General features: G+C 40.4%; 2 protein-coding genes across 3 annotated transcripts in view; both read right to left on the bottom strand.

The window, feature by feature from the left end:
* LOC131206065 (high affinity cAMP-specific and IBMX-insensitive 3',5'-cyclic phosphodiesterase 8) overlaps window positions 1-6,178 on the bottom strand; it is a 73,340-nt gene extending 67,162 nt beyond the window's left edge. The window contains exon 1 of the mRNA XM_058198449.1: window positions 5,799-6,178. The gene's annotated coding sequence lies outside the window, so the exon portion shown is untranslated. The remainder of the gene's footprint in view (window positions 1-5,798) is intronic.
* Window positions 6,179-9,849: 3,671 nt separating this feature from the next.
* On the bottom strand, window positions 9,850-23,756 carry LOC131205616 (protein lingerer). Of its 2 annotated transcripts, XM_058197791.1 has the most exons (12): window positions 23,742-23,756; window positions 19,032-20,593; window positions 17,743-18,951; window positions 17,418-17,608; window positions 17,057-17,241; window positions 15,835-15,966; window positions 13,166-13,267; window positions 12,795-12,895; window positions 12,294-12,721; window positions 11,783-12,046; window positions 11,527-11,685; window positions 9,850-11,004 (listed from the first exon to the last, which is right to left on the bottom strand). In XM_058197791.1, exons 2-12 carry the CDS (start codon window positions 20,557-20,559, stop codon window positions 10,909-10,911), a joined length of 4,395 nt encoding a protein of 1,464 aa, XP_058053774.1. In that variant the 5' UTR covers window positions 20,560-20,593; window positions 23,742-23,756; the 3' UTR covers window positions 9,850-10,908. The 2 variants fall into 2 exon arrangements, with proteins under 2 accessions (XP_058053774.1, XP_058053775.1); XM_058197792.1 differs by lacking the exon at window positions 13,166-13,267.
* Window positions 23,757-23,783: the final 27 nt, after the last annotated feature.

Genomic DNA, 23,783 nt, shown 5'->3' with positions numbered 1-23,783 from the left:
GTGCTTGGCCGCGAGATTCCATATGACCGTACGGAATTTCATACGAGCGCCATGTTAGCTGTCGGAAGTTGAAAAACGGAAATTTAATTCCATCACTACTCTACTCGACAGTGAAATCCTTGAAAAGTATACGCTGAACAAACCATATACTCCCATGTATTGAGCGACCGCTAGATTTTGCGTTATCTATATTATTTAAGAGAGATTTATCAAAATCCCCTTCACTTTGCTTAGTACTTGGAATCTTACGAACTATCTATCATCCTACTCACTGTTTCAAAACATCGAACATAAACATGTCATATCCGAATTAAAATCTCATTCAAAATCCCAATAAATGCTATCACCTACATTTTTTGGGTGGCCATTGATTTTGAATTCGTTTGGAATTAGATCGCAACGTTACAGGTCAAAATAATCATTAACTGGAGTAGCTTGCAGCGTTCGAATGGCCTCTGTGTACATTGGCGAAGTGTACAGGAAATTAAATTGTAGCCAGTTATTCATCATTCTTCGTGAATTGACGGTGATTCCGATAAAAATTCAATTTGCTCTGTATGCAGCGCATCAACTGGATCTAGCTGTATGGTTTTATCATGTGATATAAAGTAATTTACATTCTTCTTTTGGAATCGAACGAGTTTCATACATGATTTGTAGTTAACGTAAAAAATTACATCGTTTTAAAGCAGTGCTAGTTATCCATTGCGTTTCAACTTCAGTAGTTCCATATGCTGATCAGTGAGGCGGTAAAAGCATAGACAAAAACGTTTGTAGTTTTCGCACATTGGTCACGTTTCAGATTTCTAGCACCAATTTGACGAAATTAGGTTATCCAAACCTGCACGTTGCCACCACTTGAAAAGTCGAAACCCGGTTATTTTGTTGCATTGAAATGAAAAACATCTATGTTATTCAAAATATGTGCCCTTGCTAGCTCTATACATTTCTCCCATTTCTCTGCTGATTGATGGATGCCAAAAGAATTGTTCGTCTTTTAAAGCAAACGAATTAGCCAGACCAATTTTCAACTTCCTCGTAGGAATCGAGGAACTGCTTTCTCTTTTATATTCTGCAAATAAATCAATCTTTCATCGCTAACCTCAATCCGATGCAGAAATGACTTTCTTTTGTACGTGGCAAGCGGAATTTCAAATTCAATGGTTCGGTTTTCTGGTGTCTATCGTTCAGTTCAAGTGGCACCTATTTTCCAATCTACTGGGTCTTTCCCAGGGCCTTCAATCGTACATATCTCTGTATTAAGACACGTTTAGTCCTCGTCCTCTTCTTCGAACTTTTTGGAGTGTGTATGTTTGTTTGTGTATGTTTAAATTTCGTGTACCACTCAAAGCACTGCGATCTTCCAAAAGCATGAGCACCGTAAGTTATTTCTCTTCAGTATGTAGCAGAAATGCTATGATGTTCGAAAATGATTATTTTCAGGTATTTATTTGAAAATTATTTTCATCATGGTCAAACCTCTTCACAAACCTCAACAAAGTTGCCAACTAAATTTTTTATGCAACAATCGGGATCTATGATAACAGAGGATAATATAGTTTTTGATAACTTTTTTTGCACATTTCCGGTGTTACCTTGGCCATAACTTGGCGAATGTTATTTATTAAATGATCCAAAGATGCAGGCCTGTCAGCATAAACAGGATCCTTTGCATATCCCCCCAAGAAAAAGTCCAACGAGGTCAAATCGCACGATCATGGTGTCCAACTGACAGCACGAAACAGCGAAATTTTACGCCCATCAAAGTCCTCGCGCGATAGACCGAAACCCGCATGTGCTGTGTGGCTTGTTGCCCCGTCGTGCTGAAACCACATATCCTCTAAGTCCATATCTTCAATTGGTGGTACAGAGTCCGAAAAAATAGAGTCCTATGACGACGCCAGCCCATAATGCGCACCATACAGTCACCTTTTCTGGATGTAACGAACTTTCTTATGTATAAGATAGGCTAAAAAAATCGATTATTTTGGCGTGTATTTCAAAATTTTATTTAAGATGCTTTCAATTGTCCGATTTGCGTCAAATATGCACCACTTTGTTGCACCAATTTGTTGGCTTTTCAAAGGTGCCTGCCTCTTTAGTTGTTATTGGTAATTCTTGGTCGTTATTGGCGAACACCTCTAGCAATCCCTTTTCACAATCCTTTCTTGATCTCAATTTTGCATCATTCAGGAAATTTTGTAATGCGTGAACCACACGGAAGCAACTCACAATGAACGATTCTTTTCAAGTCCCACCATACACCCAGTAGAACCTTCCCGGCCGTGAGTCCTGGTTTGGCCACTCGTTAAGCTGCTTACCCCCGCTGATAGAGCAGTCGGTAACGCTCGTCGCTATCAACGCAGCTGGCCTGGGTTCGAATCCCGAGACCGGTTGTCACTCAACCAACCATGGTTTCGATTCCCGATACCGGCGTGACAGTTTGCATGGGGGTTGGCGCGGAGCTAACAACCCCGCCTTTAAGAACGAACTGTTACGAATAGCACCAAAAATATTAACAATGTAATGTCTCTGGTGCAGGCCAAGACCGCACAGCGGTTGTAGCGCCAAAGAAGAAGAAGAAGAAAGAGCTGCTTCACCACGCTTACACTTAGGTCGTTTTCACACAGTATTGTCGTATGTATCCCATTTCTCATCCCCAGTACCAATCCGTTAAAGAAAATCCGATCCGTGATCCGTTTGATCAAAACTTTTCAGATGGAAATTCGATCCATCATGTTTTTCATGTAAATAGGGTGGCGCCCAAACATCGAGCTTGTTTGTGAATCTAGCTTTGTGCAAATTGCTTAGAACTGTTTGATAGTTAATCTTTAGCTCCTGGTCGATGCTCTGATTACTAACACGCCGATCAACTTATTATTATTATTATTATTTCGCTGAATTTTTTCTGTGGTTTTATAGACGTTTTCGACGACGGGTCTACCTGTGCGAGGTGCGTCTTCAACATAAAAAATAACTGAAATGGGCTGACGAAAATAAAATCGCACGTTTATATCTGTTAGAGTATCGGCACCATAAACACCATGCACAATTTCAGCGGCCTAGCTCGCAGTTTCGCCTCTATCGGACAAAAACTGTAAAATGTACCGAATTTTTCTCTTTGTTGACCTCCATTGTTAACACGCTGTAACTCATAAAAGAATGGAACAAACAAAAACCAGTGAAAGCATTGTTTTAGGTGTAAGGTATCAGCTTTAAATGGAGCCTAAACTTGAAACTGAACGATCGATACTTCACGAGGTATCGATCACTAAAAGCATCGTATCGTAAAAATAATCGATTTCTTTCTTGCAAACCTTATATAGCGGCCAGCCGATTAAGGCTTTTTAATGCTCCAGAAGAAGTGCCCCATTCCTGCCTTACCACAGCGACCAGTGTCGAAGGTGGGCGGAGATACCAGGAGGATCTTTTCTATCGAGAGCAACACTTAAAAAAATCCCCAAGCTTTGCTTTGCTTTCTTTTGAGGTTTAAAAAACCAGCAGTCGGGGAGGTGTGGCAGGTTCCAAATATTAAACCGAAATGTCAAATGTGTTTACATTCGTGTTTTTGGTCCGAAAAAATAGAAATCGAAGAGAAATAAATTGATTTCTGAATATATTTTTTCTCCCATACAAAAAAAGCGCAAATAAACACGATGCGCAAATAAATTTTCAGACATTTCAGATAAATGCCAAACTGTTTGCGCTTATGTCAAAACGTTTATGTGTCGGCCGAGGCGTAAACCCGGCCGTAAACACTGTTAGCAAGCGCTTTGTTTACAAAGATAGAATAATGTAAGTTCTTATTTGCTGATACTGCAAAAAAAACTAAAACACAGAAAAAATATTGAGAAATCAATTTATTTCTCTTCTATTTCTGTTTTCTCGAACCAAAAACACGATTTCTAATCGCCTCCATTTCCTCCATTCCACGTTTGAAATTTCGTTTTTATATTTATACACGAAGCGCAAACGAAATGACGTTTTTGCGGTCCGAATTACCGTGTGGCGGATAAAATTCAGCATAATTCGGGTTGTGTTCGAGCAAATTCTGCAGGCGGAAGTTTTGGGGGTGGGGAAATGTTCTGGCGAATGTTTGAAACCCTTCCCCCCTTTACAAAAGAGGGCTCCCATACAAAATCCAAATTCATTTCAGTTAAACTCGGATAGTTTTCAAGCAATTTGAGCCAAATTCAACTGGTGCGAATTTGGACATTTATCCAACGAGAAGCGGGAAGGGAACCCGATCGGATACGTCACCGGGAAGCCCGATCATTTGGAACAGAGGAGCAACGGAGGAGGAGTCATCAGGAAGTCCGATCGTCTGAAACGCAGGATAATCGAGAAATGAGCATGAATTGAGGCGTGGCGAAGCGCACCGGGAACTACTAGTAACTTTATTAACCACTTAGTGTTAGTTCTATGACGTATGACGTGGTGATTTTAGTTAATAAGTAAATCAAAATCGTTCTTAATTTAATGAACATATACAATTTAATTTAACATGTTTAACATGTTCATGTACATTCCATTTAACATGAACATTTAATCACTACGTGTTTCACTATAACCCATGTATGTTTGTCAGATTAGCTGATTGGGGGTTTATACAGAATCTTTATCAAATAAATTTTGGATGATCCGACAAGCGACATTTCCAACGCTCGAATTTTCCTTGTGCTGTTTAATCACATTGCTTACCAGGTTTTGTGTTTCTGACGAAGAAGTGGTATACGAAAGTGAAAGGAAAAAAGAAGTGACCAGAAGAACCACACTCATTCAAGATAAGATAAATTTCATTCGTCCACACGAGGATCACCGGCACGATACGTCATAATCGTCATTATCAGAGGTGTAACTAAATAGACGCAGTAAAGAGAAGGCACAACATATTCAGCGAGCTCACACACACTGGCCAAAACCAGTTTACTGTAAACCGTGAACAATTTATTCGCAGGCACTCAAATCCTAACTAATACTATCAAAAACTCATCATATACTTTTCCACGCTCTCCGGACCTGTGGAACCGAAGATTTTGCGTTATAACCCATTCACAGAAACACAAAAGTTACGTACCGACTAGGAAATCAACGACTCATCTGCTATATAAACGCCTTCAAATATTTCTCAAGTGCCAGTTTTGAGTATAACATAAAGTCCAACAAATGCAGACAAGCAAATATTGTGCTCAGGGAAAATAATCACATATAATATCTAGCTTAAACACAAGAAAACGGTTTTAAATTTACCAACTGTACTAGTTGAAAAAACTTACACCCCATTAGTTGCTAGTATGGGCCTTATCGCCAAAGGATATCTACGGGAAAAATGAGTGTGTGTTGTGGCAACGGTATACTACGTCGAAAGTGAATTGTCCCATGGGAATCAAACCAAAACCAAAACCAAACCAAAGTCTGGTTTACTTATGTGAGGTTTTAATAACGCATGATACGAAAACGCAGAAAAATGCAGTACCTTCACCCCTTTTTGTTTTCAATCATAGAAGATAAAGGGATTCGAAAGACGAAATACGAAAGATACGAAAACATATGCGTTGCTTTTTACCTGTACCTTCTTGGCACAGCCGTAGAAAAGCCCTGGCGAGGCAGTGATCTAGATGTGTAAACATTAAGTGATTTGGAGTAGTAGATTTTACGACTTGCGACGACGTTTTCTTTCGAAAGATAAAATAAAATAAGTGTGTAATTCTAGAGCAAGAGGTTAGAGAGGTTAGGTACTTGCACAAACCTACTTCAATAAAGTTCAAAGCTTAAAAACAGAAACCAAAATTGATTACCTTTAACCGATTTCACGACGACATGCTAGTCTAATCTTCTCGCGAGATCCTTGCTTTGCGATCGGCTTTCGGTTATTTTCATCGTGATTATGTATTCAGATTTGTACGGTATGAATAGCTGGCAAGGCAAGCATGTGCTGCATTTGAAACTTCTCTTCACATCATTTTACTTTTTCTCTACACTGACACATACAAAGCACCCACGCGCGCGTGAATGCTGACGTCACACCTGCGACCGTCCAGCTCAGAAGGTAATCAGGGCACCCGAACCGCACTATTTCACTCGACAATCCCTTATACGAAGCAGAGCAGTAGAGGTGTGTCAGGTCTGCGGGAAACACATCACGCCGAACACACTGTGCCGTAACATTCCCACCTCATACGGGCACTACAATTCCGGCTGATAACCAAGAGCCAACGCGTCAACAGTATTTTTTCGCGAAAAGACAGAACAAATGGAAAAGAATATCGAAGCAAACAGGCAGAAATAAAATGACACAATAACACAATAGGCCTCCTGTTTTATTGGTGAAGGACGGAAATCTTGCAACTCGAATTAGTGCTCGACCGACGCAATCTTACACAACCGACCAAACTGACCGTTACGAGAATACTGCTCAAATGTATTCGCGTAGCCAATAAGAAGCCGTATCGACAACGAAATTGGCATCGGTCTACTTCTCATTTCAAATACTACTACCACAACGCTACCGCGCTGTTGCTTACTCGGCGGAACCTACGGTATGTACTCTGCCTAGCAGTTTCGCCCAGTCACTCACGCACGATGAAGTCGACTGTGCCACACAAACATGGATTGCTGATTGTAAAGACATGCGAGAAAGAGTCACTTTCGAGCGACTGGCGAGCGCGCAACAGATATGCTAGACGCCTGCACAAACGCAGCGAAAACGGCAGAGAACTTAGTGGCTCAGCTGTGGCCGGGAAAATAAAGCACGAGCAAATTCACAATCTCTCTCTTTCTCTTTTTTCCCCTATTTTTTATTTCTTTAACTGCTGTTTTGCTCAAAAGTTAGTACCAAATAAAGGTAACATATTTTCGAAACTAAGTTCATGAATCATTTGTTCATAAGTCATCAGTTTTCTTTACTGGCAGTATCGTAGTGTCTCTATGGTAACAGTCCTTATTATATTTAGAGATAAAAGAAACTTCAAGCTCAGAATCTCTCAAATAATATTAACAACACATCTTTATTTTAAGAGACGTGTTTATAATATGTTATGTTATGTTAGTGTACTTACCCACAATGTCCCACTTACCCTTACCACAATGTCTTTATTTGCGACGAAATTCATGAAATTAATCTCGCAACAACAGACACTAAACATATTACACGCAGTTTCGGGCCAGCGGCCAGCAACAAAATTTCATTGTTGTTGATGTATTTGCTTAAATCAACCTGTGGCATGCTGTGTCTTGCATTTTACATTCATTTCTATTCTACACACATCTAATCTCAACAGAAACTCATTTCCTTTCTGGAACACAGGCTGAGATCCTTCGTCAAGCGGAGTACAATGAGCGACCTAACTTCACTCCCTCACGTGAAAGTATCAATATTGAGTCTATCACATTTCCTATTTTTAGTATAGAAAAGGCAAAGACCTAGCAGCAACTTATTGTTTGATTCAACATCTGATAAATATTTGTGAGATATGTAATGGCTTAGGCAAGGTTATGCATACTTCCCACATGCTATGTATGACAAGCACGCAGTACGAGAGTTTAATGTAAAAAATTTCAAAATCTGAGGTTAATCAAGACGAATCTTATACACCAATATATTTTATCTAGCGATCAACGCGCTGCAACTTTTATACCCGTACATGTTGCTTTAATGAAAGGGAAACCATTCTCCTGAGGTAGACTCCTGTGTGCTTACGCCATTTCGCAGAGTCGCCAGTGCCCGTGTCCTGTGTTGAGTGGAGGCGCCCAGTGCTTCACTATACGGAATCTACACGGTTTTGTAATATGGGCCCATGAATTGCACTTTTTTATGGGCATCCGTATATAGGATTACATTTATGGTTATATTGATGTGGGCGCATATTGACCATTTGATTACTAGGTTTTTTATTGATCATGACATTTGAAAAAACATCGCCTTTCAATAAAAAAAATTAATTTTGAATGCTCTTAATTAATAATTTTTGCATTATTTAAAACTGATTTTGTAAATAGCATTGCAAATAAAAATAATAATGAAATGTTGAATTGTAAATAAAAATAAATAGATAAATAAATAAACAAATAAATAAAAATAAATGTTTCCCAATGAATGACCGACAAACACCCAATTCAGATCTCTACTATCAACAATTGTACCATTTGAAGCTAGCGATTGATCCGAAAAGCCCAGAATTGGCCAACAGAAGAGGACTTGTGCTTCATCCGAACAAGGTAAGGCCACAAACGTGTGTAGGTACAGAAACGCCAGAAACTCCAGTAGGAACTTGATTGGGAAGTTTTAATGTATATATTTATTGAAGTCCGGTATAGTCCGATATAGTCCGGACCAAGCGATTAACATATTTTTCTCGCAGCGCACATGTTTCTAAAGAAAGAAATATGGATCTAATGAAGATTGTGAAAATCGATCACTAGTCGATTACCAAAAAGAACTGTCGTGTTCCGTTGACTACGCAGCCCCAGGACACCATGCGCAATCAGGTGATCAAACCCCTTCCCGTGTAGTATTCTCCAAAATCAAAGAAGAATCCAAACCTCGTGAGCACCTGCAGCATGTGGAAGTCTACACGTTCATTTTTCACGAGCTGATCCACTGCGCAACGTACGGAATGAATCGGTGGGCCCATAGCTAGTAACGACTAGTCAAGTCGTTGACCTTCATCAATCCTCCACATTTTCCACAAGACATCCATTAAGACAAGCGAGTGTCCCCGGACGGAGCCACTACCAATCAAACAGGTCGCATATTGATAGATCATCGACGTCCCAAACCAATCAACGGTTTCACCTAGTTTTAGGTGCTTTTGAGGTAAAGTCATTGTATATCTGCTCGACAGGTGCAGTCCCTTCCCGAATGTGTTGAAGGACAGGAGACTAATGACTTCAACAGTTTTGCTCATATCGACTAAAAATTATAGCAAATATACTTGAAATGTTTAACAATAAGGTAATACAAAAGAAATAGATTTTTCAAAAGGGCAAAGTGCAGCTTTTGCTCATCCGAGAATTATAACTCTCGGAGTTAGTGCGTGCGTGACTTTCATCTCAGCGAGCCTACGCACGGAGTGGTAGCGACAACAGGACGTACGACGTGCAGGTGTTAGTGTTGGTCGCTGTGCATAGAACAACCGAGCGGTAGTGATCACTGGATCTTGATCCCAAGAGATGGCTGGGATGCTAAGTGCTTCGGCACTCTTTTCGGAGCCTATAGGCCCACCGTATTTATACAAAGGGAAGGCGCGAACTGGTGGTTCGCTGTGTGCTTAAGCACTGTATGACCGGTTATGAAAGAGCGGTTTGTTTTATTCTCAGGAGGGGCAGCCCTAGTGCCACCTTCTGAAGTAAAGCCGGAAGTTTCACGGCAGCGAGTTTCACGGACGGCAGTTTCAGGAGTAGGATGGAAAATCAAAGTGAGTGGTTTAGCCGGTATGTCCCGGTCGGCAGGTCGGTATCGGCAGAGTCCCACACCGACCCGTAAACCCGTCATCCGGTGCAGTGCGCATTCCCTGACCCTGTAAAACAAATAAAAAAAGGATTATAACTAATACATGTTTTTGAAAAAAACCAAGGGACAACGCACACGGAAAGTAAAAAGGTGGGCTCTCAATCACTTCGAAGAAACAATTCCACATCGGCTGTGTTTGTTCATTTCCATGGTTCAAGACAAGAATATTCGAAAAGGGCAATTATTCAATTGTTCATTGATGTTGGACGTATTTCATTCAATGACCACAACTTACCTTATGTGTATCAACAAACAACCCAGCACTAGAAGCTGATTAAAATACATTTAAAAAACTACATTCGTGTGTGCTTTCGTATTTTTTTCTTCGATTCAGTTTGTATTGTTTACGGAAGTTAAGTTTACGGAATGATAATTTAACATATCATCTTCATCAAATAGAATGAATTGTCGGTTCACACACCACAGTATGTAAATCGAAAAGATTCACTGTTGGTGATTGGCGTTTGTTGTTGATGTTGTCACATGATGGCCAAAACATTTTAAAAGAAACACCAATTTGTCTGGTTTATCTTTCAATCTTTTCAAACAATGAAGGACACGTGCGGTTGCAAATATACCCAATCCAAAATCAACAAGTGCCAATCAAACCAAAAAAAACATGTTTGCAATAGATGCGTTTCTGCTACCAACATCTAGACACGTTGAAATAAATAGATACACTATCCAACAAATCTGAAGATGATCCAAAAATTAAAAGAGTCGAAGAGAAATTCCCAAACTCAACTCTTTACAAACTTCTTATTCTTATAAACAAGATTTTTCTCTCACAGGTATGCATGCGAACATTGCACACATTTTATTTTCCGTATCCTCCTTCAATTAAATTTATATCCCGAATGATAACCGACCATCGACTACTGTGACTTTGATTGATTTCAATTTCGTTTGACATCTCCGGTGCATGTATGAAAATGTGTTTATTATTAAATGTAGGATACTCTTACGATCTTTTTATCATGTATTATGCATGAATGGTATGCTCGCGTAATTAACTTAAAAAGAATGCCTCCGATCAACTCATGTAATTGCTTTAAGGTTAGGAAGGATATTACACACATAAACTGATGACAATACATGTGCGGATGTATACGTAATATCCATCCCGCCTTCCGATGCCAATCTGCCTTTGTTGATTTGTTCTGTAGCAACCTGTACACGCTTTATTTTTACCTGGCATTTCTTCCTCTAAAAAGAAATTACGTCTGAATTTGCAGTAATGTGTACGTGTGTAATGCAATTTTGTTTAATTCTGAAAAGTATCTATCCAATCAAATCACAATCACACACCGAGTTTATACATTATTTCATTGTGGTTCTGCTGCTCCTTTTTTATTTCTTCCTCTTCCTCCTTCCACTCGCTCCCAAGCGAATTAGTTCTATCCAGTCCAGTATGTAGACGGAGAATAGCCTTGCTTATTTGCAGTCTTTCCCTGGTTGTTGTTTTGCGGTCTTTGACCGGTACTATTGGAATCCTGCAAAATAACAAAACAATATACTTTATCAGGCATTTAAATTTTTCTTAGTCTATTAATCATAAAGTTGTTTGACATATTTGAAATAAGCTATTTACTTCATTATTCTAACAACTTGAAAAACAAATTTTTGCCGGAGATTATGATGTAATTTTTGATTGTACTTTCAAGAAACATTACTTTCAGAAACAAAACATTTGAATTAGTGACGAAAATTCGACGTTTGCGGTAAACGCCAAATCAAAATTTCACATACAAGTAAACATTGTGAAATTGTTTAAATTACAACATAATTTTTACAACTTAAGCAACAATATTTTAAGCAAACATATTACCAAAAACTTAAAATGAAATGAAACGAGAACCGTAATTATGATGGTTTTAAATTTGGTTTGAAACTGAAGGTAATGTTTGTAACACAATCTGGAATTCCGAAACCCACGATTGAATTGTAAAATATCAAGAAAATAAATCAGAAAGCTCTATTTTAAGACGTCTCGGTTCATAGATAATCCTATTTACCTGATGCATGGTCTGATGCATGTTTATATTGTGATGAGTCGTCATTGTCGGAATATACAAATGCTGACCATAGGGCTGACCTGACGTAGCACCAGCAGTCTGTGTTCCAGCCAAATTATACGGCGGTGGCGTTCCCGAGTGGAACGATTGTTTGTCATACTAAAAATGTATACATATATGTTTATATTGAAACCTCCTCTTCATCTAAATTGGGGACAACCAAAACAATTGCCCTTCATTACGAACCGACACGTACATTGACTTTATTTAGTGCAACGTGGTTTTTCCCGTACATTGACGGAGCCATGTCAGAGTTACTACCGGTGCCAGACTGTGGGTTTGTCACAGACTGACCCTTCGATTGCTGCTGACCGACTATCGACGCCGGGTACGCATTTTTGCTGTAATCTTGTCCCGATTGACCGAGTGTATCATAAGCTGTAGCCGATCCGTAGCCGCTGTTGTAGGTAGGTTTCTGGAACTGACCACCAGATGTTGCCGCATTTGTCGCCATTTGTTGCTATGTGTAGGGAAAGTTTTTTCGTGATTGAAGAATGGGTTTAATTTTGTAGCAATTTGAATTTTAACCAGTTCGACGAATTCGATGCGTTACGGTTGCAGGTGTTGTCACGGTCGTTATCCCCGTTAAACCGTTATCCCGAGTGAAACGTGAACGAAGGCAAAATACATGCAAGAAAAAAATACAGAAAAACGTCAACATCTATAGGCTCATAGGACCAACATAATTTACTGCAGCTTCTACTAACAGGATAAATTGCTGGGGTGCCATATTGGAAGCCGCTGGCCGGCATCATGTTGCCACCATAAAAATAAGCATATGGTAGGTTCAACATCGGACCACCAGAGCCTGTTTGCTGTGACAAGGTACTTGGTACATTACTAACAGGTGACGAGTTGTTATCGGTTCGTGTGAATCGACCATCGGACATGGTCGAGTAGGCAACGGAACCAAGGTTCGCGTCCCGTACCCCAGCCGCACCAAGACTCGTAGGCGTCTGGTAGTTGATGTCGTAGAAACCAGGCACGTGTGACATACGCTGCTGCATAAGTTGCAGATCCTCATACGAGTAGACTGCCGCCTGCTGGTAGAATGGCATCCCCGTTTGGATGTATGGGCTAACCATCGGGATGTTGGGGACCACGCCCGTACTACTGCTACCGCTGCTACTCTTAGCTACAAAAAAGAATTATAACAATAGATTTATTATTTTATCATCAATACCGATTGTTCATATAAATATGCTTACTCGTCGTAGATACCACGGAACTGTTGGATAGCGAGGACGAGCTAGTCACATTATTGTTACTGGAATTGTTCGTCGTACTATTCGAAACCGTACTTGCCACACTGCAAATGAAAGTAGAACAAAAATCATCAGGGATTATAAAACTCATTAAGCTACGATAATTTTATACTTAATGGAGGTAACAATTCGAATTAATAAATGGTACTAAAACAAATAATATATAAAATGACGGAAAACGCGCCAAAATTACAAGTTCATAAAAAAAACATTTCGCAAAAAACTAACGAAAAATACAAACCAAATGAAGTCAAATTGCACTGTTGACTCGAATGTATAATATTATGAGTGAATAGAATCAAAACAAAACCTACCTTTCAAATGGCGTTGAAACAACCGGCGTATCTTTTAGTTTTGATCCGCTAAAATTACTGCCATACTGGCCAGACGCGTTGTTTGTGCTCCCACCAGTATATCTGAAGGAGTCGATAAGGTAGTTACGAATCGAGCACCGAGCATAGATACAACATCGTTTTGTGTTTTGTTTCATTGTTTGAAAGATATATGATAAACAGTTGAATACGCCAATAAAGATGTATCGAAAGCCGATGTAGATGTTGAGACGTTTTTCATGTTTTGTGGTTCCAAGTTATCAATGATAGCGATGATTTATAAAAGAAGCAATAAATAAACAACAATTATGCAAGGAAAATGTGAACATAAGTTATGGTGTACGCAATTGGTTTAAAACAAAATATAGTTAAACTAGCAGTTCCCGGCGCGCGTTGCCACGCCGAATTTCATCCTCAATTTCTCGGTTATCCGGCATTTCAGAAGATCGGGCTTCCCGGTGATGTATCCGATACGCTTCCCTTCTCACTTCCCTTTGGATAAATGTGAAAACTCGCACCAGCTGAATTTGGCTCAAATTGCTGAAAAGCTATCCGAGTTTAACTGAAATGAACCTGGATTTTGTATGGAAGCCCTGGCAAAGAAGGGAGGGGTTTCAAACATGCACCAGAGTATTTCCGCTTCCCCACAACTTCTACCTATCGATTTGGTTTGATTTTTTTTGAAAAAATCTCGAATTATGCTGAATTTTATGTTACGTTTGTATGGGAGCTCCCACTCCCGAGAGGTATGGGAGGGTCAAACTTTCCTATTCAAAATCCGGTGTCACAAAACTACGCTGTGCTAAATTTCACGCGGATTAGTTCCGTAGTTTTGGAAAAAACGCGGTAAGACAGACAGACAAACATTCATTTTAATATTTATAGATGGATAGAAGAAGAAGATCGAAGACTAGTTTATCTTGTTCTGTACTAAGTTCTAAATGCCGTTTAAAATGGAATACTTTCAATTCTAAACGGGAAAAAATTATGAAATGATTGATACTATGTCTACGTGTTTCTACATGATCTTATCAAATCCTTTCTCAGCGTCCCTTAATCTTAGCAGCAGTATAAGGCTTTTTGAATTTTAGAAATTTATGAATTCTGCACTTCTGTATTCCATCTGCACCCGTTTGAAATAAAAACTGCAATTTTTTCCACGTTTGATATGTTTGTTTTGTACGAAGTAGTATGTGTAATATGAGTAATATGAGTAATATGTTCTGGAGAAGCACCACTCCCTTGTATTCAACGATCAATGAAATATAACCGTTCAACCATAATACCATCCGTTTGTTAGCAGAAAATCTTATAAAAAACACACTTTTCATTCAAACACACAAAACTGTATTATTTTTAACTTAGCGAGAAGCAATCAGCCTTAATATTAGGTAGTCTAAAAAGAAATCCATTATTTTCACAGTAGATGTCTTTAGTGATCGATATCTCGTGAAGTATCGATCATACAGTTTCAAGTTTAGGCTCGTTTATTGTTTGTTCCAGTTGTTTGTGATTTTCAGGGTGTTAACAATGGAAGTCGCCAAAGAAAAAATTGGGTACATTTTACAGTTTTTCTTTGAAAAAAGACGAAAACTCAAGTTAGGCCGCTGAATTTGGGCATGGTGTTTATGGTGCCCATTATGATTTCGTTGAACCGTATCAGCTTTTTTATGTTTAAGTTGCACCTCTTACAGGCAGACCCATCATTGAAAATGTCCATAATGAACCATCATACCCGGTGGTCAAACCGGGCTAACGGCTAGGAAGGTTGTACTGGGTATATTGTGAGGCTTGAAAGGAATAATTTGTTATGAGTTCCTTTCTTGTGGACAAAAAAAATCGGATTTCTACTGTCAATTACTGCACCGTTTGTAGCTAGTAATTGACAAGAAATGACCGGAATCGACCAACGGAAGAGGAGTTGTGTACCATCGGGAGAACGAAAGGTCACACACGTCTTTAGTCGCTAGAAAGTCCGGGAACTTGGTAGGGGAGTTTTAATGTATGCATCACCGGACCTTGCACGAAACGATTAAGAACTTTTTCGCGCAATACAAAATTTCCTCAATGATGAAAAATTGAGATTAAGAACCGATTATGCTAATGGATTGCTTGAGTTTTTCACCAGTAACGACCAAGACTTTTACAAGAGATACATTATGAAGCTTTTTATAAAAAAGCAACAAATTTTCCAACGCTGATATTTGACGCAAATCGGACCATTGGAACGTCTTAAATATAATTTGGAATTTCACCCAAAAATAGTGGATAGGACTTATAGGACGAAAAATAGGACTTTTTAGACTACCTAAGATATCTGACAGTATGTTTCTAGTTTTCGAGGAAGATCCCAACAACAAAATTATGGACCTTTTGTAGTGACACTAATTGATATAACATCTTCTCCGGGAACAACCGCTGAGCGGGTTGTTGGTCTCGCATCTACCCTCCTCTGTCACGCCGGTATCGGGAAACGAAACCATGGCCGGTTGTGTTACAACCTGTCCCGGGATTCGAACCCAGACCGCTACGTCACAGTAACGAGCGTTATCAACTGCTCTATCAGCGGGGGTTATTGATTGATATAACACCGAGAAACGAGACTATCTATGTCGCACAAACGATACACAGCATCATATAGGAATATTTACCCGGTATTACTATTTAATCCAGCATTGCCGTACATGTTCTGAGAACTATTTTGGTAGCTCTGCTGCGATGGGAAACCAGATGAAGTTTGGCTGACTGGATATTGGTTGGACAGATAGCCGCTGCTATTGGTGCTGCACAGCTCGTAATGAAAAATATTTATGCACAAGAACCACACAAAATTACATTAGATGTTGAAAGAAATGTAGTACACAGTGTAGTTAACCAAAAACGTTACACACATCTTCGTACAAAAATAAATAATAATAATAAATAATCAGAAAATATGAAGCTAAATTTCTTATCTATCTATTCTTCCTTCCTACATAATCTTATCTTCCTATTTTTAAACAATTTAAAAAAATCATACCTATGTCAACATTTTCAATATTGTGAGTAAAAAAACACAGGGAACATATTAGGCGTGTGAATTAATTCATGCGGTTTTACAAGATGGCGTTACTCACTAAATGCAACACATTTTTTTTATGAAATATGTGTTTGACAGCCACTTTCACTACGCATCTAACGCAGTATAAATTGTTCGGTCAAAGTGTAACAAACACCTGTTTTATTTGTATTTGAACATGTCAAGTTTGTTCCAGAAAAAAGAGGATTCTTGTACCGAATCGTCAATGGTGATAAAAAAAAGTTATTACAAGAATCTTAAACTCAAAAAGGCCTGCTCACTGCCCAAAGGTTATACTACGCATATGGTGGGATATGAAAGGTGTGGTGTACTTTGAGCTTTTAAAACCTTATGAAATTATTAATGGACAACACTATCGACAACAATTCATGCGTTTGAAGTAAAACTTTGAGCATAAAACGATGAGAATGGGATAAAAGACATGGTAAGTTGATTTTTCAAAATTCGACTTCACATCGCAAAACCGGTCAAAACCTATCCTGAAATTGTCCTATGGGAACTGTTAACCCCCGGAGTATTCAACAGATGTTTCGCATGAGTAACGATTTGGCAGCACAGCGGTGCACTTGTTATGAAAGTAAATAAAAATGTTCCCAACTTGGAACGCTGATATAGATACTACCTAAAAGATGGCAGAAAGTAATATCTAACGACGGATAATACTTTCATTAAAGAAGTCATACGTATTGATGTTGTAGTTAGCTCACAAATGTTGAATAAAAATCGCAAGAAATAATTCAGACATGTAAGAGTAAAAATAGATTCTGATCGTTGTTCATAAAGATATAACTAACCTGTTGGTGCTGTTGTTTACGGAGAGGCTAGGATTTGGTTGACTTGCGGCGTTACTCGTGTTGGCGCTGTTTGGTACAACGTTACCTGACACAACGCTACTTCCTGCAGGCTGGTAAGCATTAACATTACCCTGGTTGTAGGAACCGTAATTATTAGTCGACGTTGGGTACGTGTTGTTCGTCACCTGCAACAATCAAAACAAGTAGGTTAACTACTATTTAAAAACTAAAATGGTTAGACATTTCAATCTGCCATACTCAGACTTTTCTATCATTTTCTATCAAACTCCACTTTTCTCAGAAATGAACACCAAAAATCTCGAAATTGAACGCTCATTCATGATTTTTTTCAAGAACCTACCTGATTGGAGGAGTAACTTATGTTGTTATAACCTTGCGGTGCAACCGATGAAGGGTAAGAGGACGTTTTGTTACCATGGCCACCCGCTGAATACGGAGTGTTTTGATAGGAACCACTATTTGCCGCCGATGCAGCAACGTTTGTAGCCGTCGCTTGGCCATAGTGATCCGATTTCGTCAGTTGGTCTAGCGCTGTGAATGAAAATGTTAAAATATATACACATTAATATAATTATACAGAGTTTGACATAGTAATCAAAGAAAAATTGGTGAACTACGGAAGATTAGAAAAAAAATTTAAAAAAAAAATATTAAAAATTAATTACCAGCTGCAGCAGTGCTCATCGAGGCTATGGGAACAGAAACTCCACTGGTTGCATTACTACGCTGCGTGTAGCTACTTGTCAGCGAGTCGTTCTGCGAAGAAGATAGGCCGCTTTCCACCGCCACGGACTGCCCACTAGGAAGAATCTGAGAAGCAGCTACCAATCCACCAGAGTGAGCATTCGATTTTTGCTGCATTGCACCACCACCCGACACTATCACCACTCCACCGGGTCCACTAACTGCGACAGGGCCAGCTTTGGACGGTTGATAATCATTCGCTTCCGACTGTCCTCCGGGTGGTTGTGTTTGAGATATTTGCTGCTGAACGGTTTGTACCGACTGTCCCTGCTGCACGACTACAACAGCAGCAGGTTGTAGTTGCGGTTGTTGCTGGTTCGGTACTTGCGATCCACCCACCGGAAGAACCTGATTACCTGCCGTCTGAACCGATTGAGGGCTTTGAGAGGGCACTACCAAAGGTTGTGTTTGTTGCACCGCCTGTGGACCGTGGCCAACAGAAGAAGTAGCTTGATCCAATCCACTTGTACTACCTGCCGTCGTGTTAAATTTCTCTCCTACGTCAAACGAATCGTCCGCTCCGAAATCCAATGCCCCAAATTGAACGTCCAAGTAGCCGATGGTGTTTAGACTATCGCCCGGCATCTCGACGGCACTAGACGGAATTTTTGACGGTGGAGGAACGCGCGCCCGTTGCTGACGTCGAAGGGGAGGTGGTTGTTGCCCCGTCAAATTGGCAGGCGCGCTAGCAGCATTATACTGCACAGCGTTGGACGGGGCTGATTGTTGTTGTTGTTGAGTAGCTTGCTGCTGTTGTACCGTTTGTTGAGAAACTGATGAACCTGGTTGCTGCTGAGCAAAGCTCGGTTGGAGATTTGAATTCTGAGAGGAAAGGGTATTGAAATACTGCGATTGTTCGGCGGATAGCGACGAAGAAGCATTCACGGGTGGTGCTGGCATGGCACCCTCTACCAAGGACTGACACATATCAGAATACTGAGGGACACCAGAAGCAGTGGATACACCGACCGCACTACCAGAGGCGGCGGCAACAGCTGCAGTTGCCGTACTGGAGACGACGGTTGTGCTATATTGCTGTACCATCAGCTCCGCCTCTTTGCCTATCTGCGAAGATGGTGGATTTAGCACCTGCTGTTCCAGACCCGGAGGTGCTGTCAGCTCCGATGAATCTAAAAAAGTAAAAAAAAACACAATCAAGACATTTTTGTTTAAAACCGCTCACAAGTCCCAAAAAGCTAAAACTACTCACTAAGAATCCCCGTTTGATTGGGCGGCTGCTGTGGCGAAGAGAGCTGTTGCGTGCCCGTAGGTGCTTGCGTTGAGGGAGTGGCTTGAGTACTTGCAGTGAAAACTTTGGTATCAGACAATGACCCCGTGTACTCTTCGTTGTCCCAATCACCCCATGTGTCGGTGAAGGCGGAGCTTTCTTCTGGTTTGAGATCATTTGCGTTGGTGCCAGACGAAGCAGAGGTTGCCACTGGATCCCAGGCATCAATTTCCTGATGGTCGTTATTCATCCGCGATCCTCGGTGCTGATCTCGTGAACTCATACCACGGGTGCCTATCCGAGATCCACCTCCTCGTCCTCCTCGTGCACCGTAATTTCCGCGACCGCCTGGACCAGCACCATCACGACCACGCATTCTGCCACCGTCACCTCCGACACGACCTCGATGATAACCGCCATCTACGCCCTTGTCGTATAGGTTACGATCACGATTACGGTCACCCACACCACCATTATCACGATATCCTCCCGTACGACCTCCTCGTCCACCGCCTCCGGAACGTTGATTACCAGGCACGTTACGCTGATGGTTTGCACCACCACGACGTTGCTGTTCCTTCAGATCAACATTGATGCCACCGAGTTGAACGCCACCACTGCCACTAATTCCCATACCACCAGATCCTTGCACACCCCCTACTACAGTGTCCCATTCTGCAGCTTCGTCCCCGTCCTTCTGAGCCGATGCTTGCGATTTCTTTTTCTTTTTCGACGTCGTAGCAAACGCGCCCACCGGCAGTGTCTCCAAGAGAAAAATGACAGCACGATCGAGATCACTGTCACATTCCTGAAGTGCACAGCATACCTCCTCCTCGGAACGTTGCGTAGTTTCCATCAAGCTCTGGATTTTTTCCTGTATCTTAGGATCATCCATACCGCTCTTAATGTCTGTGATCTGAGCGATGCGAATTTGTTCAGCAGTGGGTTGCTTCGCCTTGACCGTTGTGTGAGTGACTACTGCGCCACCAGCAGCAGCAACCGACGATGTTACTGAAGATGCCACAAACTTCTCGCCACTGTTTGTAGCAGAGCCAGCGCTAGCAATCAAAGATACGACACCACCACCACTCAGCTCCTTCTGCTGCTGCGGATGCTTTTCCTTCGATGCAATTCCATCACCACTCTTGGGGGCGCTGGCGTTCTCTGCTGCCCCCTTGTTGGCAAAGCCATTAGCGCTGTTGTTACCCTTCTGTTTCTGCTGCTGCTGCTGATGATGATCACCTTTACCGCCGCCACTGATCGCTATTGCATTTGCACCTGCTGTGACCGACGTTGATCCATCATTTCCACCAGGAACATTGTTGCTGGTCGTAACGACCCCTCCCTGACCGGAGTTGCCTTTCGATTGATGATGGTGCTTCTGTGACGACTGGTGGTGCTGTTGTTGCTGACCTCCTTCGTCCTTGGCAAGATTTTCCTTATTTTCTTGCATTTTGGCCTTCGACTTGTTACGGCCGCCGCCACCTCCAGAACGAGTTTGTGTACTCATCTCGTTATATTTACAGTTGTTATTTACAAAGTAGCTGCAAGAATGATGGAGAAAATATTACATAAAGCCGTTGTAATGCAATATTGAAAAAAACCTGTTGTACTGTAACATTTAATAATTCACCAACGCAAAATACAACTTGTTTGTCGGTACTCAACTACCAATGATTTAGGATAGCTTTAGGTAGCAGCCAAGTTCTTGGTGACTTAAAAAACTATTTTGAAAACAGATAGTACAAATTCGACCGTTCCTCCTGTTTGAAAAACCATAACAGTCATTTGTATTCGAACATGAGACACCTACAACAGAAATTTGTGATTGATGTGATGTTGCCAATATTTTCTTTTGCAAGTAAAAAGCGTTCAAAAATTACATCGAAATGTCATGATAGTAGTGAGATTTCTGAAAGTAACGAGAGGTTTGATGTATTCAAAAAATTGGCATTTTTAGCTTCGTTTTTCTAAAAACAGTACGAAACATTTTTATCTAGAACAGATGATCAAAGCAATCATCACAAACCAACTAGATCAAATTTTTAGCCGAATCACTGTCGATGTGATGACTACGGCCCGATCCCTTCTTCTAAAATTAAAAAAAAAACCATCGATGTGTGTGCCTTTATGATGAATATTATGTTCAATACTCATATCCTTTCGGTCCATTTATAAGGTATCGTACACCCATGAAAAGAACTGAAATATTTTTTTAAATTATTTGTGTGTGAAAACCAAACATATGTGTGTTAATGATTCTGCAACCAAAGCAATGATAGAAACGGTGATTCAGGCTATGTACGAAAAAAAAAAAATGAAGTCAATCCAACCACAACCAATGTTGCATTTCGCCGTTGCATTTGTTCCACTCCTACAACTCCTTTGAGCTTGACATGACAATATGCAGTCTGTTAAGAACGTAAATTCAACAGTGCATATTTCTGCAGAGGTTAGGGCATTATTGATAGACTGCTGCACTCATACCGACAAACAAATGGATATTGCACATCACAAATAAGCTCACCGAGAGCGTGTTTCATACAAACAGTTCCCATACGAAATCATATAATGGCCGAATTTCGAGAGCTTCCATTCGATGATATAATTTTATAAATCATATTCTTTTAAAAATTTTGATTAAATAAATACAATTATCTGGAGATTAGACATCAAAAGGAAGCTGTCACTACACGAAACGACTACCGCAAATGTTCGAAAGTGGAATGGAAGTCTGAATTGTAAGAATGCAGGGCTTGATAACATAACCTATCATTTTCTTGTCTGACTAAACACACCGACTTATGTTCCAAGAAAAAATATTGTTTCTACGAACATAAAATGAATTATCAAAGTATTCAGCCGACTCCACCAGTTTAAGAAATACGAAAGAAAAAGTATCATCATGTATCTCCATTGTTGCGTTTTCTACCGCTCACCGTTTACGCACACAAGTGCAAAAAAATATTTACGAATTCCCACATTATATTCAAATGCGTCCTGGAATTTGTGCGTCCAGACGAAAATTTCATCCTATTGTCGTTCAATTAAGAATGATTAGGGAAAGGAAATAGGGAAACTGATTGCCATCGACAACACGGCCACACCGCACATTTGTATTACTCCTATCCACCACACCACTTCATTAACAAACTTAGGACGAGTATCACAAACACCTTCATTTATGGGTTGAAGACCCGGAGGCGAACGTATATGGCGAAACAAATTGAACCAGAAGAGAGAAGAATAAGAAAAAAGAAGATCTTGCTGTTTCCGCTTCGACACTGTTTGGTATTTCAGTAAAAAAAATTAAGAACAGCTTGCACATATTCGTTTAGACACAATGGTAGAAAAGACACAACGAAAGAGTGCTACGATAGCTGTCAGAACGTCTAAATCTTAACCATGGGTTTGCACAAAATAGAAGTATAATCGGTTAATCCTGTTCTAATTTCGCTTACTGCCACTGCTTTTCACCGCTTCGTGCGTTCTACTTCTCGAACCGATGCTCACTGCAAAGCGAAGCTATCGTTGTATTGTATCGTAGTATAACTTTGCAACTCAAAAACCGCACGGTTCCCATAGCAAATCGCTGAGCGACTCAAAAAGGGCCTAGAGTAGAGCAACACTGCAAAGCAAGTAACAAAAGCCTATCAGAACATGTGAATAAAATGCTCTGCTCGATGCTGAACCAAAAAATATACTGACATCTTTTGGACGAGTTCTTCTGAATGGATACAAATTAACATCCTTTATCCAAATTAAATGTTCATTTAAACTTGAAATAAGCTGTTAAATGTTGTTTACTTTGTAAACGTGTTTAGATAATAATGTAATAACAAGAAGTACCAAAAACACAGACGCCATTTGTCTAAAGAGAAATAATCTGTAAAACGAGAATGCCGCGGCACTCTCGTTGGAGGGCTTTGTGAGTGGCAGGTTTGTGCGTCAGAATGGGAGCCATTCGCTCACCATTTATAACATAGTGAGAACTTCCGCACGGGAATTTTAAGCCGCATGTCGCGAAATATACACGACAATGATCACTGCCATTTTCAACATTTAGATGCAGCAAAATATACTGCTACCATGTTTGTATATCTTGAACGAAATTTGTGCATACCAACGGAAACTTTAAGAAACCATTTAACTATAACGCCTTTATTACAAATGTGCTGTAATATTTTGCGAACACGGAGATCTCTCATCGTTACAGTTCTCTGAAAATTATTGTACGCACACCAACGTTAGGTAAAGCAGAAGACGCTGCGACTCGTACATCTACATAAATACACCATTGGCCCCTTTGCAGCTTGTGGATCTTTTTCCTCTTCCTATATCAGACCGTGTAGACCAAGCCTCCTTTGGTCCAATGTCACACGCACACCAAACTACTCAAACTCTGGCGAGGGAGAAAAAGCTCTTCATACGCACGCACACAAGCACTCACACGACCGACAAAGTCGACCGTGGTAAAGGAGCTGGAATCGGATACCGAACCGAATTCAGCAGAGACGAGCAACGCATGGGTAAAGAACTGCAAAGTCTCCCTTGAACTGTTTAAAACAAATGTACTTCCATTCCAATCCCGAATATGCACATTATTTCACCCGCGCTCGCGTACTTAGTTGGTAAAAAAAGAACCTGAAATGCTGTTCTTCGCTAGCAGCAATGTTCGGACGACAGATGTACCTGCAAATGCGCTTACACTTCGGCGAAAACTGCGTATCGTTT

Source organism: Anopheles bellator, chromosome 1 (genome assembly GCF_943735745.2).
Source record: "Anopheles bellator chromosome 1, idAnoBellAS_SP24_06.2, whole genome shotgun sequence".
NCBI lineage: Eukaryota > Metazoa > Arthropoda > Insecta > Diptera > Culicidae > Anopheles > Anopheles bellator.
This window is presented reverse-complemented; position numbering and strand designations above follow the sequence as displayed.